Genomic DNA, 13,924 nt, shown 5'->3' on the forward strand with positions numbered 1-13,924 from the left:
TGGGACCGTTAGCTGAGATTTGTTGCAGTGATTTCAGTGAGTGACGTGACATTCTTCCTTTGGGAGATATTATGAACTGGCTTTGATTTTAGGATTGACAGCCATATAATTGGAAGTTCAGTCATTAGGTGGATCAGATTTAAAGAGGAAAAGTAAGGGCAAGGCAATTTCTGAAATCAGAGCAGGCTTTGGGGAGTATTAGATACAGCAGAGTACTGCTGCAGAGCAATCTTAATATGATGACTGTGAAGAAGGAAGGAAGAAAGCATGGCTGCTTATATAGATTCCTATTAAGTATGGTCCAATTTCCACCATAGGCAGGGCTCTCCACACATCTTGGGTAAGAGCTCAGGTCTAGTGAGAGATAAGCATAAGCAGGAACAGTTAGGGATAACGCATGTTTGTATAGTCAGGGTACAATGAGGTATAAACCCTCAGAAGGGGTAATGGTGGTAAAAAGAAATGTCCCATCCTGGGATGTTTCTGCTCCAGGAAGTTAAGAAGCAATCAGTGAGTGAGCAAATATTTGTAAACTGGTGTAGACTAGCTGTGTGTTTTAAACATGGCCTGCAGATTATAATCCAGCAGAGGTTTGTCATCAGAAGCCATTGCAGAAGAAAGGAAGGAAAAAAGGGACAAAGAAATACTTTCCCTCTCCTGTCTCTGCATAAAAGCCCAGGATGTTTCATTTGGCAGAAGATGTCCCAGAGCTTAACAACCTCATTTGCTGAAACTCCATTTCGCTGCAGTCAGTATTAATAGCTTCTCAATGAATAGATTAGATGCTGCAAGTGACAACAAACCTATTTGAGAGAAATTTAATAGGGAGGTTTATTGAAGTTTATTAACTGAATCCTGTTGGCTATGATAAGAACACAGCTCGATAAATCTAAACGTCAGAGCATTTGTTGGAGGGAACCAGGAAAAAGACCGAAAATACCTGTTGTCCTCCAGCAAATATGTGTGATTTCTCTTTTCATAATTGCATTCATCGTTGGAATAAATTGCAAGTGAACACATGGCAGACGAGGATTCTTTAAATACTTGAAAACTCTGCCTGTAACATAGAAAAGGACACTGCTGAATGCTGGTAAGGAAAGACACAGAGACGACTAGAGCTTTGACTCCTACAAACCTACTTTGAATGCATTTTCTTTCCCCAGGAGTAGAGTGGAATAAGTACCTTAATGCTAAGTGATGTGCAGAACCAGCCAGAATTTACAAACTGAAATCAGCACAGAGAGGCTATTTCAGTAACATTCGAGTTAAGGAGGTGAGTTATTTACTATGGTTAGGCTAAGGCAGCATATGTTGTGGGGGTTTTTGAATGGACACTTAGGAGAAGATTCACCTCTAACCATATTGTTGGCATCCAGGCTCAGCTGTGCTCCCTGATAGCTCAGGCACCACAGTACCTTCAGGGAGCGGTCCATGTTTTCTCTGGCTGTCACTTGTCTCTGCAGGGTGGTCTGAAATCAAATACATGAAGTGTGGGAAGTTGAGGGACTTGATTTATGGTGGCTGTGAACTGCAAGATAAGTTGGGTGCTTCAGGAGGCAGAGCAGGCAGGAGTATCGCACCACACCCTAGCCCTGTGGGAAGGGAGCTGCATGGTTGGCAAAATGGGGAGTAAACAGAAAGATTAAGGTTGACTGAAAACACGGCAGTACATGCTTTTGTTATTCCTTCTTTCTTCTGAAAATGAACCAAAACAAGGACAAGAAAAACTACATAGTGGGACTGCTGGGTCAGAGGCAGTGAAACATTTTGTTACGACTCAGATGTGCTAAGTTATTTTCTAAGCTATTTATTTTTGTTTTTACTCCAATAAAAAGATGACATCATACAACAAAGTCAAAGTCAGCTGTCATACAAACCACTCTTTTGGAACAAAATGTGAAAACGTTTAATTTGGAAAATACTGATTTTTGTATGGACATTTCTGAAGCATTCAGCTGATTGACTAGTTCATTCAATGAAATTTGTTAACTGATTTGGTCTCCTTTCTCTGCAAAACTGCACTTCTGCCATTCAGCGTGGCCTTACCATGCTGAAGTGGCTTGAGCAGCACTGCTTTAGCGAGGATCATCTGTCCACATAAGTAACAACACCCTTGTGTATCTTCTTTGGCTTCAGGTCTTTTCAATCACATGCCAAAATCAGCTCTATCCAGTTACCTATGTGGCATATGACCCGGCTAAAGCGCTGCTGCTCAAGCCGTTTCAGCCTGGTAGAGCCACGCTGAATTACATTATTTTGCAGAAAGTCTGGAGGAGCAGTTGGATCCATTTCCCTTCCTGTTGGGTAGACCATGCAGATGATTCAAATTAACGTAAATGCGTTTGTGTGGCTTTGTCAGCCAGCTGCCCACAGAAATTATTCGAATTTTGTTCCTGAATGATGCAGTCTAGAGTCCGGCAACATGTGCTTGTTATTATAATTTTCATCCTTTGCTTTCAGCAACTGGATAAATCAAACTTGTGTTTAACAAGGTGCAGTTTTCCCTTACAGTCATAACAACAAACTCTTCCGAAAAATTATTTCAGTGTTGTCCTGCATCAAGGACATCAATTTCTATCTTAGAAAGGGAAGCAAAAGGTACCATTTTGTTGCATACTGTCATTATAATACCTGCTTTCATAGGTACACAAAGCAGCTGACTTGTAGCTATCTGAATCCTCTGTGAGTGGTTACAATGATGGTAAAAATTGTGGGATTTTCATTTTCTGTGTCCTGACTGGTTTTCCTATCAGATTTTCTCAGTTTGCAAGTCAAAAGTGCAACCCTTCAAATCTCCCACTGCACCCTGAGCACAGGCTATGCTTTCTCACAGCCTTTTAAACCTGGTAAGAAAGGCTGGATCTTCAGTACTTGGATCACGAGGGTGCCCGATGCTGTGAGAGAGACAGGAGCATCTGCGTGTTATCCAGCTAATACTTTCCTTCTGTAAGAGCATCGTTCCTTTCTCCTTGTGATCACAGTCTGCAAATCCTTCACTTGAGGAAATCTAGCATCAGGAAACCTTGAACTGAGCACTGGCATTGCCAGAAATCTGAATTTGAATGTCATTTTAGGTATCAGACCTGGCCTAGTAGCTGTGTTTTGTGTTGAACTTTAAACTTTGGTTGAATATCAGTGGAAACAAGGAGACTTGGGACTGTAATTATACTGGTGTGGTTGCAGGGAATATTTTTGTAGAGGTGTGAGTTCTGCTGTTCAATATGTTTGCTGGTTGTGCTGATCTCCTCACACTGAACAATGAGATGCCCAGGTGAACCTGTGGGTTTGAAGCCCCATCTTTTTTCTGACCCCACATTCATGCCTCCACGTGTACACAACACGATGGTCTTTGGAAACCGAGTGCTTTTGCTTTCAGTAGGGTATCTTCGACTAGTAGAACTGAAGGCGTTTCAATGCAGCTAATTTGAAGGCAGTCACCCTAACTAATGCAGAAAAAGAGTGGTGGCTGTGTGCTGGGTTCAGGTGCTTCAGGAGATGGTAAAGGAGGGATTTGTATAGGGAATGTTATTGCTGAAATGTAAGGAAACAAGGATGACACGAGGCTGTGGGATTTGCTGGGAGAAATCGGTGTCACACCACAGATGGTGAGAGCCGAGGATCCAGCTGTAAGTGAATAAATAAAAATAAATGATGAACAACTACTGCTTGCTGACAATATTAAGCACATCACCAACACCGAGCCAGACAGCTGCCGAGGGTCACATCTCAAGAGCACACTGCCAGGGAGGAGATTCAGGGTGGTCAATGGGCACCTGCAGCCCTGCTCCTTCTGCTTTTTGGGTCCCCGGACATAGAATCATATAATCATAGAATTTTTAAGGTTGGAAAAGACCCTTAAATTCATTGAGTCAAACTGGTAACCTACCACTGCCAAGTCCACCATTAAACCATATCCTCAAGCACCACGTCTACCCTTCTTTTAAATACCTCCAGGGATGGAGACTCAACCTCCTCCCTGGGCAGCCTGTTCCAATGTTTGACAACCCTTTTGGTGAAGACATTTTTCCTAATATCCAACCTAAACTTCCCCTGGTGCAACCTGAGGCTGTTTCCTCTCATCCTATCGCTTGTTACTAGGGAGAAGAGACCGACCCCCACCTCGCTACAACCTCCTTTCAGGTAGTTGTAGAGAGCAATAAGGTCTCCCCTCAGCCTCCTCTTCTACAGACTAAATAACCCCAGTTCCCTCAGCTGCCCCGCATAAGGCTTGTTTTCTAGACCCTTCACCAACTTTGTTGCTCTTCTCTGGACACGCTCCAGCAACTCAGTGTCCTTCTTGCAGTGAGGGGCCCAAAACTGCACACGGTACTTGAGGTGCGGCCTCACCAGTGCCGAGTACAGGGGCACGATCACTGCCCTGCTCCTGCTGGCCACACTGTTCCTGATACCAGCCAGGATGCTGTTGGCCTTCTTGGCCACCTGGGCACATGCTGGCTCATATTCAGCCGGCTGCCAGCCAGCACCCCCAGGTCCTTTTCTGCTGGGCAGCTCTCCAGCCACTCCTCCCCAGGCCTGTAGCGTTGCATGGGGTTGTTGTGACCCAAGTGCAGGACCCGGCACTTGGCCTTGTTGAATCTCATACTGTTGGCTCTGGCCCAACGATCCAGCCTGTCCAGGTCCCTCTGTAGGGCCTTCCTGCCCTCCAGCAGATCGACACTTCCACCCAGCTTGGTGTCATCTGCAGACTTACTCAGGGTGCACTAAATCCCCTCATCCAGATCATCAATGAAGATATTGAACATGACCTGCCCCAACACTGAGCCCTGGGGAACACCACTCATGACTGGCCGCCAACTGGACATGCATTGACCTTTGCGGTTGCAGCCCCGGCGCCTGGCCTTTGCTGCATACCCACACGCGAGGCTGCAGAATAAGTCTCTTTGCTTTCTCTCGTGGTGTTTTGGGAGAGCATGCTGGTTTGATCCTGTGCTTGCTTTGTTGGGGTTTTTTTGGCTGTTTATTATCAAGGCCATTTTCATGCAAACAGGGTCATAGTTTGGTAGTCTACCTGTTCCTTCTGCTGGTACCTAATCCGCTCTTCTTAATAGCCCCATTGGTTGCTATAGCAATGATAAAGTGTTATGAAAAAGGCAGGATGATACTTAAATGTATGGCTGGTGTTACTTTTTCCTTTTTCCCTCCTGGGAAGGAGAAACCCAATAACAGGGATTTGTTTGGTGTGTTATTGTTTTATCTAAAGCTTTAACTTTAGGCTCTTTGGAGCCTGAATGCAGTCCTATCTCAGCGTCCTTTGAGGCTGGGAATGTTGCAGCTCTAAAGCAGAGAAACAAGAGCTGAAATTAATGAATACAAGGTACATCTTGTTTTGAAGATGTCAAAGGTTACATTTACTGTGACCCATAAAGAGTGTGAAGTTTGCTGTGGCCAGCCCACTGTGATGGGAACCTACTGCAGAGGCTTTAGAGCCTATTTGGGTTTCTGAAAGTGTTGAAAGGTAGCTGGACGTGTTAGCAATAGGTTTGGTTTGGATTTGCATCAGAATGACTCAGCACTGCCGTCAAAAGTGGCATTTTGATCAGTAAATTAAAAAATCTTAATGCCCTCAGCAGTCAAGGGAGAGGAAGGCAGAAGATGTAGCATTTTTGCTTAGTAGCTGCATACAGGAATCGGTGGCTGCTTTGTTGTACCAAGCCCCCTTTTTTATACACCCCAGAGAGGAAAAATGGATTATTCTATATTTTCAACTTTTTGGCAAGTTTATAGTCAGAATCATGTATCTGCATTAAAAGTTGCCAGAAACTGCCTAGTTTGTAACAGCCCGAAAGAGCCAGGTTTGTGTGAATTTAGCTCACTTCAGAGCGTACCACCCCGGCGAATGTAGGCGAGCGAATTGTTAAGTGCTGACACAGATTGGTCCCTTCTCTCTTGTCACTGGCGAGAGCATCCCCCATGTGAAACTGCCCAGCCGTGGAGGGATCAGCTTGTTCCCAATTGCCAGGGATTGCTAGACAAGATCAGACTGGGGATATATCGAGTGAAATGCTCTTTCTGGCAGTTGCCATTTAAAGACACCTCAAGCTGAAACATTCAAAAGCACGCGGTGGGTATGTTCTTCTCCGTATCAGATCTCATAGTGACCGAGTTGGAGATTGGGTTAAATCTCAGATGGGAGCATTGTATCATTTCTGAATTTGTGGCTGGCATTAACTCTGGACATTCCTGTTACCTGTATAAAAGTGAGTCCCTTTTTGAATCTTTAATGGCCCTGCTTGATTAAAAGTGGGATGAAAGCAGAAACGATTTTAATGGACTTAGTACCCATGTTGGTATGAAACTAATGCAAGAAGAGGAATGGTTCCTACAGTCCCTCGTCCCAGATGTACATGAGATTGATGGAAAATACATTACCAGAAAGACAGAATTGACTCATTTAGCTATTAGTTACATTCAAGGTTGCTTAGTTAAGCATTCATATAATGTTTTCTTACAGGAGACAGCTTTGTTTCCTTATTTCCAAACACAGCAGCTCATCTTGCTTTCCATCAGCATAGCCAAAAATATCAGGTGAGAGAAAACAAGTCTTTTTTTTCCAGCTGCATGTGTTGAGGAGCCTCCCTGGCATGCAGCCCCCATACAGTGCCGCCTTCTACTTTGTCCTGTGCTCAAAAGACCAATTAAGTGACCTGCTAATGCCATATGCCTGGGGCTGGGAAGGGCTGGAGGAGGATGAGGGAGAGGCAGGAGAGTGGTCTGCTCTCCCTTCTACTGGAGCAAGCACGGAAAAACACTGTCCTGGGAACGTCATACCCCAGGCCAGCGTATAAGCACCACAGGAGGCAGCTCTGGATGTCTCCACCTAGCCTTAGGTTTGGCCAGCTTTTGCTTTTTTTAAAATAATTAGTAGGTGTAGGCTTTCAGAGAGCTTGCTGCTGAGAGGATTTGTACCAACCAGAGGCTCCTGGGGCTTATACATCCTTAGAAACTCCAACCAAAAAAAAGAAAGAAAAGGAAAGAAAAATCAGGTAATGAGTTGCAAAGAAGAGATTGTACCCAGCATCCCACATGCCTCAAAAAGACTTCCTCCACCATGCCACCTCCACACCTAAAAGAAGCAACTGGGGTCTGCATGCCCCAGCCATTGATGAAGGCATTGCTGCCAGGATTACTGGGTTTAGAGATCGGCTTTTCAGTCACTTGTTTGGGTTGGGGCTATCAGATGTTGATGACAACCAGGTAACCTGAGCCCTCTTACAGCCCTGTCCTGTCTAGCTCTAGTTGCCCCACTAGACTTACTTTCCTGGTGGAAAGGTCTTAACGGTTTAGCCCTGGATGTAAAAACCATGATGTGTCCTTAAGTAATCCTGCTCTAGGTCTCTACCGCTGACAGTGGGAATGGAATGACCCTGGTGGCAAGTTTTTGAGTCAGTCATCTCTTTGGATCCCAGAGGAGATTCAGATCAAGGGCCTATAGGGTTATTTTGGTTCTTTAGGTCAGCTAAAAGGTGGGGGCAAGGCTTTGCTTCATGGGTTGATGCCTGCAATATGAATCAAGACAGGTCTTGGCAGCCACCTGCCAAGCTGTGATGAGCCTGAAAAGCACAAGTCCAGAGGCTGCGACTCTAATGGATAAACCAAAGTGGGAAAACAACAGCTGGCTGAGTGCTTGGAAATGACAGCAAAGAGGTCCAGGAGTGGGGAAACAAGGTGTTTGCGAGGCAAACAGAGGGCCTTGAAACATGGGTCTCCGTGGCCAGTCTTGCTCCTGATACAAACACCCTATGGAGCCATGGTGCTCTCACCTTCAGGGATGGATGTGGGTGGTTGTGCGTGAGCGGTGGTACCAGAGCTGTAGCTGAAGGGAAACTCGCCCTCTTAGACACGAGAAACAGCTGCTCTCTGATAAATGCCAAGAGCCTTCGGAGAGGCTGCATTCTCCATACTTTCTTTTTGATTCTGCTTTTTTGATTTTAGATGTGTTGCAAAGAGCCAGTAAAAGAGATCCTACCCATAGTGGGAGTTGAATGTGCTGTTTTCTGTTAGTCATTATATATATTTTTTTATTCATTTGGCACTTTCTGGAGAGTTTTTCCCCCCACATTGTGTAGGCTGCCATCTTCCTTTCTTTCTCTGTAGCAAGCATGTGGGCATAGCCTTGCTTACACTCCGAGCAACTGGGGAACCACCATAAATGTAGCTTATCTGCTTTCTGATACATTTTCTTTTGCATTGGTTTGGATTTGTGCATCGTCAGTAACATCTGTTCTGCTTTAGCGGCATACAGTTTTCTGAGTCTAATTAGCTGGCTGCTTGTAATCAGGACTATTTCAACTGTTGTCATTCTGAATGTTCTTTTTCCCTTTTTTTTAATACCATATTTGCCTGATTGACCTTTTTTGTTTTTTTGTTTTTTTGTTTTTTTTCTCTGTCTTTCTATCGGGCTGCTCCAGGAGCCATGGCTAATCATCTTATAACCAATGCTCTGCTTCGTCCTCATGGCACTAACAACCCTTATAATACATTGCTCGGGGAATCGGCGGTCTATAACAACCCTTCTGTCAGCATGTACAACGCACAAGGTGTGCTGGAGTTTCTCTCCAATTTTTCTAGTGAGATTTCCATTTTCTGTGGCTTATTTTGGCCCATTTCTTTCTTTTTTTTTCTTCTTTTTTTTTCTTTTTCTACACACACTTTGTGTTTTTGTTTTTTTGAACTGGGCACAAAAAAATGATCCCCTCCCTTTCCTTTCATTTCAATGCATCTTTCCATTTTCCAGAGGCTTTTTTTACATGAGCGGTCAAATTCACTTTGAGAGACCCTCATAAGTTCTACTCAAAGCATTCATAGTGGTTTTGATTTTGTTTTTTTTTCAATTGCCTCGCTTTTGTGTTGTTTTGGTCTTGTGTGTGTATTTTGTCGGATGTATCCATTCCTCTCTTTTGTTGTCAGCGCATTTCCTTGTTAAACCGCTCATTTCAGAAACAGGAACACCTTTGAAGGTAAGTGAAGCTAAAATGGCCTTTGCCACCATTCTTGCTCTCATTTGAAATGGCATAGAGAAATGTGGTCAGTGGCGCACTAGGTTGCACAGGGAAAAAAATGCAAAATAAAGCAAAACTGCCCTTCATCTCTAAGAAAAATGAGAGCTGAAGCGAGGAGTGTAGGTCAGCTCCAAGGTGCAGAGCTTAGGTATTGTAAGAAATGTTTTGCTGTTTGCATTAATAAATTTTGTATGTGCTATTAGAAAGCAAAAAGAACAAAAAATATAAAAAGGTGTAGGGAAACTAGAAGCCCTTGCGTATCCTCCTTTCAGCAATAGAAAATAAACAGGTAGAGTCAGTTGTACCTAATGAGGTTTCTGACATAGGAATCTTGTCACTTACGTGTTCGTCTCTGCTCTGGACGTGGGAAGGGACCATGTTTGTAAGCTGATGCTTCTGTGAGAGAGAAGCAGATACGTTTAAGCAGGACCTGAGGAGGAGCTGGGGAGTGAGGAGCTCTGCCAGCTCCTGTCTGTTGGTGGCTCCATCCTGCTCTGCCACTTCCATGGGGTTTTTCTTTTTTGCGCTTGCTTGCAAGGTGGCTGAATCATTACAGAGTAACGCTGTGTTAAAGCTCAAGTATGTCAGCACTCTGTCAGCTCTCCGCTTCCAATGCAGGCGTCCCCGTCCAGTAAAGGGTCTCTAAGGAAGGGAAAGTAATCATGGTTATAACGCAAGCAGGAAAACCCCCTTTGTACTACATGGCAGCATATTGTTTACGATAGAAATAGATATTGAACTGTATCACTAGTGTATTTTCATTCAAAGCACAAGGAAAGCACACGTGTTTGACCTTTTTGCTGTTCATTAATTTCCTAAACTATGCTAACTTTGTGCAATAAATTTGCTTCCACGAACACTTTTTTAAAAAGGGCTACTGTTAAACATGAAACACTCTGAATTTTAAGAACTTCAGTGTACTGCAGATGTCAAAATGAGCTTTGATGTCCTGTATAGTTTCTTGCATGATAATATTGAGGTTTGGGGGACTTTTGAATCAAGTGGCAGCAGGTAGTGCTGGGTCAGCATTTGGCTTAAGGTAAGTCCTGATGTTCAGGTCTGGGCGCATCAACTGAACCCAAGTGATTTGGGCAGAAACGTGACAAAAAGGTTTTACATCCATTTTAATAATCCTGTGTTCTTCTAATTTTTAAGACTAGATTCTGATACAGATACCTGAGCTAACAGCATTTATTCCACAAAAATAGTGTAATTGATTTGCAAGTGCTATTCAGTGCGACACAGCAAGATGGATAACAGAAAAACCTACCCAGGCTTCATCTGTGGGAGATAAAGAAAGAGAGTGGGACCAGTACTGATCCCATTTAAGCCCCGGGAGATTTGCTGTTGACTTCAGAGGGAGCACAACCTATCCCGTTCTTTTCAGGAGGCTGCAAGTTAGTTAATGGCTGTAGGACTGGTATAGCTGTTGCTTTTCAAACTGGTAACTCTTTGTAACTGTGAATATTAAGGAGATCCCGCAGCAGAAATGAAGGTTAGCAAAACCAACAAACTGCTTCGGCAGTTCTTTGGGATTTGAGGATGCCGCACTAGCAGGCATGCTAAAGCGATGATAGTGCCTTGTAAAAGTAGACACTGTCAACATCTCTGGGTGTGCCTTGGCTGGGATCGACATGCAGTGAGGGCATTGCTAGCTAACGTCATCCAGCTAGCTCATTCCACATCACTAAGCCTATGATTTTTTTTGCACCTTCATCTACCACTTCTGGTGCTGGTCATTAGCAGGGACAGGACTCTAAGAAACCTGGGGCCTGATCAGTCCGCCCTTTCCTTTCCCCCTCCTCAGTTATGTGTTTTAAAATACCGTCTCTGCTCAAGCTGAAGCTGCTGAGCTGAGTAGAGACTCAGCAGGGGCCAGGAGCCCTAAAAAAACCTTGGAAAGAGGCAGGAAATATGACCCTAAAAGGCCAAAATCCCATTTCCCTGTGGCAAAAGCGATTCCTTGATGGGACACAGAGCACAGAGGAAGGAAGAGATGGTAGGTGAGGGGTCTGGCACCCCACAGCACATGCCGAGCGCTCACCGCCGTTGGCAGCTGATGGACGTACGCGGGCTCAGTTTCTTGGATGCAGGAGTTTCTCGAAACGGCCTAACTGCTTCCGTGAGAGCTAACCTTAAGACATGGCGTCAATCCCGTTAACAAGCTCTGGTTAAACCCCAGCGTGCCACAGACCGTTGCAAAGTGGGAAGCTGAGAGTTATCACTGGCTCTTCATCTTCATCTCTGGCTCTTCTTGTTTTAACCCTTTCTTCTCAATACCTTCATTTAGTGATGCCATTATTCAAACTACTGTTCCTCTCACCTTTTTTTTGCAAAGTCCATGTAGTTTGTCATGTGTTCGGTTAAAAGAAAGCAGGCTTACCAAAGTTTGTAAAATGCCAGCAGCCCTGTGATGAGCAAAGTCATACTCTTACAAAGCACTGTTACAAAGGACGGACGGCAAAACATTTTTAGCAAGGCAATGGATTTCGGTCTCAGCTGCCAGGGGTTATTATAACTAACAGTAAGTAAAGCCATTCATTTTAAGACTTTGGAAGTGACATTGACAGTGCCTGTCTTTTCAAGCATGACTGTTACCAGCTTTAGACTTTTCTTCAATTTCCAGGCATTATTTCTTGATTTGTGCTGCACGCTGAACGTTTCATAGTGGCATTGGAAAACATTTTAAATGTGATAATTTTTTTAAAATAAAAGTGTAGTCTATTGAATATTGCGCGTAAAGTAATTTTTCTGTCTAAAATGTCAATATTTTTAACCTGAAATAAACCATGTAACAAATTCATGTATTCTGGGCAGTGGAAATTATTTCTGTTAACTCTCTTTTCTGCATATCATCAATTTGCTTTTTACTCATGATTCTCCTACTGTCGCTGTAAGCTTACTTGTTGTTTTTTCTTTCCTTTTCTTCATGCTGTCGTTTAGAGCCCTACAGAGAGACAAGTATGGGAGTAAAGCTAAACATTGCATATCAAATGTAATTTTTTTTTAGTTCACTTTTATTGCATCACATATAGATGATGTAGTTAATAAAGGAAATTCATCTCACAGTTTTGAAATCAAAAGAATATGAATATACATATGTATATATACGTGTATGCGTGTGTATGTATGTGCGTGTATATATATGTATGTGTACATATATATAGATGAGATTAGATGATGCTTTCTTTGTTTATTTCTCGTTTTGTGGCATCGTTTACCCAGCGTAGTTTCTCATATAACTGTGCGTATGATTTTTTTTAAACTTCACATTTTTATTTGCAAGGTCATGGCATTTTTATATGGCGTGTTTCATTGCAGACCCCACTCTGTTCTCACCTGCGATGCCTCCATTTTATTTCCCCACCAAACCCCAGCTCTATGCATTGGCAGCAGAAGCGCAGTGCTCAGCGCCTCAATGCATACGTTACTCAACATGACCATCAGACAGATGCGGTTGTACCTGTCACCCATTACATACAGACCACCCCCAAAAAAGCTCACTTTTCATTTCTTCCCAAGCATCATGACTCAGTTGGAGAGCTTCCACCGTGAAAATCAATGGCTTTGCTCTATGTCTGTGGTGGCTAGTTGATTTTTTGTCATAGCTCCCTCGTTTGTTGGGAAACCTGGGATATGGCAGCACCCTCTAAGCTTCAGAAACCTGAAAGGTGACCAACACATTTGGGGCATTTCCCTCAAAAGCAAAAAGAAAGCCTACAGTAGCACTTTCCAGCCCTTGACATGCTACAACTAATCCATTGCAGATATAGACCAAATCCTGTATTTTCAGAAGGTACACATGCCATGTACCAAGCATGGTATGAGCAACTGTTCATCTGAAATTGTCAGCTAATGGCTCCTCTGATCCACTGTGGCTTGTTGGGAGTTGCTTGCCAATTTTTGGCAATGCCCAAAGCCCTTAGCTGAAAGGTTGATATGTTATTTCATGCATCCCCACACCTGCACTCCTTCCAAGGAGGCCAGTAATCCCGAAAAAGAAAGTGTGGTGGCTAAACTGCTGGGCCTGATTTTCTTCTCCCTTGCCCACTCCTGCCGCGTTGCTCTCAAAGCGCTTCCCCACCATCTCCCATGTGCTGGGAAAGAGCTGAGCTCCAGCCTTACATTGACAGTGCTGAGACACCTACGGAGATGCCATAGTCAGTTGGAGGGCACTTGAGACCCCGTTACTCCTCGCATGTTACCCAGAGCCCACCGTACTGTGGCGGTGATGGTACTTGCTGTACCTTCCACTGAATGCTCTGCTTTAACTTTGCAAGTGAAATGGGAGCTATTTTTAAAGGCTTTGCAAGACCCCCCAGCAGCTGCCTCCAACATCGATTGTATTAGAAAATCCCCACCTGGCCAGTGTGGAGTAAATAATTTTGGCTGCGCCCTTGTGCCAGGCGAGGTAGGGCATTTAGCCCTGTTCCAAAGCAGCCTGTGCCAGGAAGCACTTTGTGCCTCCACGTTGCTAATCCCCAAATGCCACCATTCGGGCCTTATGCCTTTCCCCTGGTAGCCTGCTCAGCAAAAGGGGAGACCGGATTTATTTCTTTTCCTCTAGGAAGGATACACTCCCAAACAAAGTTTGGGTAATGATTAACCTGGGCTGCGAATACCTTTCCCTCAGCTGGGGGAAATCGCTCCGTTCCTCCAAAGCGCCTTGAGCCAGGGCAATTGGGACCAGCCCAGGGTTACCTATTTCTTAGCTCCCTCAGGGATACATAGAGCAAAGCACAAAAGCTGCAGGCCGTACCGGCCAGGAGGGGTTAGTCCCTCCCGCCGGCTATTGCCGCATCAAGTCACGTACTTGGCGGCGTTTTCCATTTTTTCAGTGGAAAGACCGTAAGCCGGTTAGCTGGAGCTGCGCGCCTCCTCGCTGCCAAGCCCCGGCAGCTGCA

General features: G+C 44.3%; 1 protein-coding gene across 8 annotated transcripts in view; it reads left to right on the forward strand.

Moving 5' to 3' along the window:
• ADGRL3 (adhesion G protein-coupled receptor L3) overlaps positions 1-13,924 on the forward strand; it is a 520,031-nt gene that overhangs the window by 493,835 nt on the left and 12,272 nt on the right. Inside the window, exon 23 of one of the 8 annotated variants that reach the window (XM_075090573.1) lies at positions 8,430-8,558. The exons of the other annotated variants lie outside the window; for them this stretch is intronic. Coding sequence (XP_074946674.1) covers positions 8,430-8,558 — 129 coding nt within the window. The remainder of the gene's footprint in view (positions 1-8,429; positions 8,559-13,924) is intronic. 8 annotated transcript variants of the gene reach the window in all.

The sequence above is a fragment of the Phalacrocorax aristotelis genome, chromosome 4 (assembly GCF_949628215.1).
Source record: "Phalacrocorax aristotelis chromosome 4, bGulAri2.1, whole genome shotgun sequence".
Taxonomy (NCBI): domain Eukaryota; kingdom Metazoa; phylum Chordata; class Aves; order Suliformes; family Phalacrocoracidae; genus Phalacrocorax; species Phalacrocorax aristotelis.